The sequence below is a fragment of the Xenopus tropicalis genome, chromosome 7, assembly GCF_000004195.4.
Source record: "Xenopus tropicalis strain Nigerian chromosome 7, UCB_Xtro_10.0, whole genome shotgun sequence".
In the NCBI taxonomy this organism is placed as follows: Eukaryota; Metazoa; Chordata; class Amphibia; order Anura; family Pipidae; genus Xenopus; species Xenopus tropicalis.
The window spans coordinates 11,110,497-11,117,855 of record NC_030683.2 but is presented as its reverse complement, the minus strand read 5'-3'; the positions used below and the strand labels follow the sequence as shown (position 1 = coordinate 11,117,855).

At 37.3% G+C, this 7,359-nt stretch overlaps 2 protein-coding genes across 2 annotated transcripts; both read left to right on the top strand.

Moving 5' to 3' along the window:
* Positions 1-1,551: 1,551 nt before the first annotated feature.
* LOC116412163 (olfactory receptor 1F1-like) lies at positions 1,552-3,975 on the top strand (the record flags this gene model as incomplete). The annotated part of the gene is made up of 2 exons (XM_031905795.1): positions 1,552-2,025; positions 3,901-3,975. Coding segments are annotated over 2 exons (549 nt in total), but the record flags the coding sequence as incomplete, so codon positions are not given.
* A 2,062-nt stretch (positions 3,976-6,037) lies between these two features.
* Positions 6,038-6,511, top strand: LOC116412313 (olfactory receptor 1F1-like; the record flags this gene model as incomplete). The annotated part of the gene is made up of 1 exon (XM_031906400.1): positions 6,038-6,511. A coding segment is annotated over one exon (474 nt), but the record flags the coding sequence as incomplete, so codon positions are not given.
* Positions 6,512-7,359: the final 848 nt, after the last annotated feature.

Sequence of the window (7,359 nt, the reverse complement as noted above, 5' to 3'; positions counted from 1 at the left end):
TTCCTCCAGAGAGAATCCTCCCTCAGTCTTTTTAGAACTAAACTCAAAGACTACCTCTTGTAGCATTTGCACAGCACCTGATCTGGGAACTTCTATTGCAGTGTCACCCACTATAGCCTACAGTACCAATATCCTCGTATTTGTGTCTGTCAGTTACAATCCCATTTAGATTGTAAGCTCTACAGGCAGGGGACCTCCATTCTCAGGTCTCTTTTATTCTTAGCTTATTGCATCCGTACCTTGTATTTATTATTATACTTTATATATGTATTTATAATTTTAATAACCCCCTGTTGTATTAATGTATTGTTACAATTAAAATATGTGCTTGGTAATACCAATTGGAAAAGAGTATAGCAGTGAATGTCAGAAGTCAAAATAAATTGTGTTCTTTGTACAAGACTGATGAGGTCAGGTATATATACAATGGCAAATAATGATTGCGGTCTGGTCGGAGAGATCAAAGTCTGAAGAGAAATATTTCTGATCAGTAACAATAAACACTACAGGAGATAAGCAGATTTATACTCAAACACAAGGACATTATAAAAACAAAATCCTTAATAAAGGATGATAAAGGATAATATAACTGTGAAGTTTGCAGAAATATTTTTTCTACAACTTTTTCCCTAAAGAGATATTTACCATAAAGACAGCACATATCACAGATTATAGTTTTTACAGAGCACTAAGAATATATGTATAAAAAATTAGCTAATTATTGTGTATTCCCTGAGGAATTCCCTTTGTCGCACTGGTTATATAAACTGGGTTCCTAAAGAGACCGGCAGACTCTGTGCCCCTGCATGGAACAACCTTCTGCTCCTCAGGCTGAGCAAAGACAAGATCTATATGACTAATGTATTTGTATGATAAAAGGTACCTGGCATAAACTCATCTATCTGCACAGGCAAATACACTGTCTCTGAGCTTTGATCAGTTCTTACAGAAAAAATAAGGTTCCTGTCCTGAGGATCTAAACTGAAGCAGTGGCCACGACAAAGCCATGTCTGGAACATTTGCTAAGAGGGTTACCGGCAACGTCCAATAGTCCAATTACCAAAATGCAATTTCTGGAATGCAGATGGAGGTTACTCTATTTTAATAATATTATATTTATAAATTATATATATATTTACCATAGTTTACTTTGAACATAGATGAAAGACTTGAAAAATGACCATAGAAAGTAAAGAAAATGTTTCAGGATTCATCATCCAAGGGTTCTCTGATACTCCTGAGCTTCAAATCTCTCTTTTTGTGCTATTCCTTGGAATCTATCTCATCATTCTGCTGGGAAATCTCATCATATTCTTAGTCATTTCATGCAATCCTCACTTACACACCCCCATGTACAGATTCTTGCTGAACCTTTCACTCATAGACATTTTTTCCACCTCAAATATTTTACCAAATTTGCTACATATTCTTCTCACACAACAAAATAACATTTCATTCTTGGGGTGTATGACTCAAATGTATGTCTTTATCTCCATGGTTAGCAGTGAATACTTCCTCCTGACGGCCATGGCATATGATCGTTATGTTGCCATCTGTGATCCCCTTCATTACATTGCCCGAATGACCAGGAAACACTGTGCTGGGCTTATAACTGCAGCATTCACTATTGGGTTTGGTGACCCCTACAGCATAACTGTACTTATATCTAAACTATCATATTGTGCTTCCCATCTTATTAACCATTTTTTCTGTGATATCACTCCATTGTTAAAACTTTCCTGCAGCAGCACTTTTAGTGTGGAACTTTCCATTTACATTGAGGGGGCATTGCTAACTGTCAATGCCTTCCTCCTTACTCTGACCTCATACATATTTATCATCTCTGCTATCCTGAAAATACAATCCTCAGAGGGGAGACAAAAAGCCTTTTCTACCTGTGCTTCTCACCTGGCCTGTGTGATAACCCTTTATGGGACAGTTATTTGCCTGTATATGAGACCCACCACAAGTTATTCCCTAAAAAGAGACAAGTATTTCTCACTGCTGTACATTGTCCTGGGCCCTGTGCTAAATCCTCTTATTTACACACTGAAAAATAAAGAATTTCAATCTTCCTGTAACAAAATGAGGCAAAGATGCTTAGCTTTTTCATTTTAGTGGAAAACATCACTTTAAACAAGGTGTGAGTAATGGGAGTCACATCTTAGTGAACTGAAGAAAAATATGACTTGATTGTCCTAAACTTATTAACTGATTGAATGTTGCAGTTCCAGAATTGTATAGACTGTTGAGTCAGAACCCAGGTAGAGCTCTGTTCCAGCAAAAGACATTTACATGATGGATTCTGACTCTACTGATGTAATGTTTCAGTGTTCCATCCTAGCACTAATAATACAAGTTTGGGGAAGTGTCAGTCACCAAGTGATCAGGAAAAGAGGTAGTGAAAAAATCAGAAGGTCTTGAAACTCTGCTGATAGAGACTTCTACATGCACATATTGTATAAATAATTGATAAATGACATGAAAATAATTTGTTTGTACTGTTAACACAACATTTTGAGCAGAGGGACAATATGAAGATGTCAGAACACTTTGTTGAGTAATGCAACGATCCACCAATGAACCTTTATTCTGCAACAGTCTATCAATCAGCCCTCTGAAAACCCATGGAAGAACACAGTAAGATTTTATACAAATCCAAGTAAACACTGAATTTTTGAAATTGTTGCCGGTTTCAGAACTGGCAAAATATCCAGTCACTGGATGTAAAATGTAATCACTGGAAATGTGTGTGGTTTGGCACACAACTGAAAAAATTGCAGGAACCACAACTGAACTCGGTGAGCCCTATGGAGTTCAAGTTTTTTAAACTCAAATATAAAAGGCTCGAGGAAAAACATTTTGAAAATTTCTGTGAAAGAAATTGGCAACTGAAAAGTTTAGAAAAGTTTCTTAAGAAGCCAAGTGTAACCAAAGCATTCAAGCAATGGTATAAGTCTTTAGGTTTTTAAACACATTTGAAAGAAGGTGCTGGTTGATGCTATTTATACAAAATATAGACATTGTTGGGATGTGCTCAAGCTAGTACTGGCAGGTGGTAGACAGGGACGCCATACTACAATTTAAAACACTTATCAAAAGTTCAGCTTTTATACAAAAATACAAAATTCAGTCACCTTTTCCACTGTTTCTGGATAAATAGATGACCCTCACTCCTCAGGATCTATATGGGTTGTCTCTACAGAAACAAGGTATACAACCTTTCTGATCACTTCCCTCTGCTGTAGCTCTTCAGAGAGTCACCTTCTCTCTGACCAGTCAATACCCAGACCCCTTCATAGAACCTGCTTCCCCATAGGTTTCCTTTCTCGGACTTCTCTTGGGCCCCTTGGTACTCTCTTTGGCTCCAGTAGCCTCTCACACAATGGTAACAGCACGACCTGTGTCTCTTCTTCAGACACACAAGAGTACCCATAGATGTGGGCAATATCAGCTCTTACTTCAGCTGCCACTTATTTACCTGGTTGATAGGGAAAATTAACCCTTTACCATTTAAACCTCCCTCTGCAGCCCATACTATACACCTAAAACGTACATTTATAGAGCAGGCAGATGTGTTTTGAACATAATAGGCATCTATACAAATAAGCAATAGGCATCTTTACAAATAAGCACTTCTGCAGTGAGCACATGCAAGGCAAGACTCACTAGCAGATAAAAGACTCTTCCAGCTGAACACCTGGAGCTGGCCATGGTTGACTCAGGCAGATATAGATTCCTGTCTCGTATTCTGAACAGACTCTCTTTTTCTGCCTGGGAGTTGCATCAGGGCTCCTTTATAGCCCACCATGTAGATTGGGTGTCAAATTTTTCTGGACCTCTCCCTTTAATAGATGTACACTAGGACTCCCAGCAGGCCTCTTGCCTCCTAACTCCCAGTTAGTTGGATCATTCAACCTGTCACAGAAGCTGGATGGCTTAAAAGGAATGCAGGCAGAACATGAGGAAGAGTGATTTGTTTTTATACATTTATGCACTTCAAAAGTCAAATTTCTTTTCAATTTGAGCCCTATGCTACTCAGATGTTCTTGGGTCTTTTTGCATTGTAACTGGTTCCTCTTGAGAGTACTAGAAATGCAAAAATCTCAACACACTTATAAAGAAAGGAAGCAATATAAATGAAGTGCATCAGTACTGTAAGAATCTATACAGGTGAAGAGGAATGACTTGAATCTCTGGTGATAGAGACCTAAAAAGGGCATTGCTTACTTAATCATTTGATATGTCTGCTCAGGAACTGCTGAAAATCCATGGCACTATTAGAAACCTGAGGTGTGCAAACATCATCAAACAAACCCAAACAATAATAAGAAAATCTGCTTGGGAGTATGTGCCAAAACAGTGGGCAAAAGATGTGTCTACTTACCACAAAACAGTTGAAGATGTAATTGCAGCAAAACATAGCACTTATATTGGTACTGTAACCTATAGTACCAATATCTTCCTATTTGTGTCTGTAAGTTACACTTCCATTTAGATTGTAAGCTCAATTGGGAGGGGACCCCCATCCTTTTGTCTCTTTGATTCTTAACTTATTACATCTGTACCTTGTATTTATTATTATACTTTATATGTATCTATTATTTTAATAACCCCCTGTTGTATTAATGTATTGTTCTATTGTACAGCACTGTGTACATAAGTAGCGTAATGTGTAATGGCAGCAAAAAGTGGCTCTACCACCTCTACTGACTGAGGGAGTAAATTAGACTGAAGAATTTGTTTTCATGGAAATGATCAGACACCAACCTTATGACTTTTTTAAACAGTGTGGCCTACCACACATGCTAAAGGGGTGGCATTAAATATGTGCTTGGTAATACCAATTGGAAAAGAGTATAGCAGTGAGTTTCAGAGGCCAAAATAAATTGTGTTCTTTGAACAAGACTGATGAGGTCAGGTATATATACAATGGCAAATAATGAATGCGGTCTGGTCGGAGAGATCGAAGTCTGAAGAGAAATATTTCTGATCAGTAACAATAAACACTACAGGAGATAAGCAGATTTATACTCAAACAAGGCCATTATAAAAACAAAATCCTTAATAAAGGATGATAAAGGATAATATAACTGTGAAGTTTACAGAAATATTTTTTCTACAACTTTTTCCCTAGAGAGATATTTACCATAAGGACTGTCTGTTTCACAGATTATAGCTTTTACAGAATAGATACATAGAAAATTAGCTAATTATCTTCTATTCCCTGAAGAATATTGTGTGTCACACTGGTTATATAAACTGGGTTCCTAAAGAGACCGGCAGACTCTGTGCCCCTGCATGGAACAACCTTCTGCCCCTCAGGCTGAGCAACGACAAGATCTATCTGACTAATGTATTTGTATGATAAAAGGTTCCTGGCATAAACTCTTCTGCCTGCATAGGCAAATGTCTCTGCGCTTTGATCAATTCTTACAGAAAGAATAAGATTCCTGTCCTGAGGATCTAAACTCATAAACTGAAGCAGTGGCCATAAGAGGGTTACCAGCAACGTCCAATAGTCCAATTTCAAAAATACAATTTCTGGAATATGGAGGTGGAGCTGGAGGTTACTATATCTTAATAATATTATATTTATAAATTATATATATATATACATGTTTACCATAGTTTATCTAAACATTGAAGAAAGAGTTGAAAAATGACACTAGAAAGTAAAGAAAATGTTTCAGGATTCATCATCCAAGGGTTCTCTGATACTCCTGAGCTTCATATCTCTCTTTTTGTGCTATTCCTTGGAATCTATCTCATCATTCTGCTGGGAAATCTCATCATATTCTTAGTCATTTCATGCAATCCTCACTTACACACCCCCATGTACATATTCTTGCTGAACCTTTCACTCATAGACATTTCTTCCACCTCAAATATTTTACCCAATTTGCTACATATTCTTCTCACACAACAAAATAACATTTCATTCTTGGGGTGTATGACTCAATTGTATGTCTTTATGTCCATGATTAGCAGTGAATACTTTCTCCTGACGGCCATGGCATATGATCGTTATGTTGCCATCTGTGATCCCCTTTATTACATTGCCCGAATGAGCAGGAAACACTGTGCTGGGCTTATAACTGCAGCATTCACTGTTGGGTTTGCTGACCCCTACAGCATAATTGTCCTTATATCTAAACTATCATATTGTGCTTCCCATCTTATTAACCATTTTTTCTGTGATATCACACCATTGCTAAAACTTTCCTGCAGCAGCACTTTTAGTGTGGAACTTTTCATTTACATTGAAGGGACATTGCTGACTGTCAATTCCTTCCTCCTTACTCTGACCTCATACATATTTATCATCTCTGCTATCCTGAAAATACAATCCTCAGAGGGGAGACAAAAAGCCTTTTCTACCTGTGCTTCTCACCTGGCCTGTGTGATAACCCTTTATATGACAGTTATTTGCCTGTATATGAGACCCACCACAAGTTATTCCCTAAAAATAGATAAATATTTTTCACTGCTGTACATTGCCCTGGGCCCTCTTGTAAATCCTCTTATTTACACACTGAAAAATAGAGAATTCCAATCTTCCTGTAACAAAATGAGGCAAAGATGCTTAGCTTTTTAATTTTAGCGGAAAACATCACTTTAGTGATAGTTCTCAACACAGTGTGAGTAATGGGAGTCACATCTAAGTGAATGGAAGAAAAATATGACTTGATTGCCCTAAACTTATTAACTGATTGAATGTTTCAGTTACAGAATTGTATAGACTGTTGAGTCAGAACCCAGTTAAAGCTCTGTTTCAGCAAATAACATTTACATGATGGATTCTGACTCTACTGTGAAGAACACAGTAAGATTGTTTTTAAATGCATGTAAGGTCTGAATTTTTGAAATATCCAGTCACTGGAAGTAAAATGTAATCACTGGAAATGTGTGTGGTTTGGCACACAACTGACAAATTGCCGGAACCACAACTGCACTTGCAGATGTACATGAGCCCTATGGAGTTCAAGTTTTTTAAAAGCTCAAGCAAAAACATGTTGAAAATGTCTGTGAAATTAATTGTCAACTGAAAACTGCCAAGTTTCTACAGAAGCCAAGTGTATCAGAAGTATTCAAGCAATTCTTGGGTCTATAACTTTCCAGACACATTTGAAAGAAGATGCTGGTTGATGCTATTTATACAATATAAAGACATTGCTGGGACTTGCTCAAGCTGGTAGGGACACCAAACTGCCATTTAAAACAGTTTTCTTACTGCACTTTATTTTCAACAGCTCAGCTTTTTAAAAAAAATAAAACAAATACAGTCACTTTTTCCACTGTCTCTGGATAAATAGATGACCCTCATACCTCAGGATCTATATGGGTTGTCTCTACCCA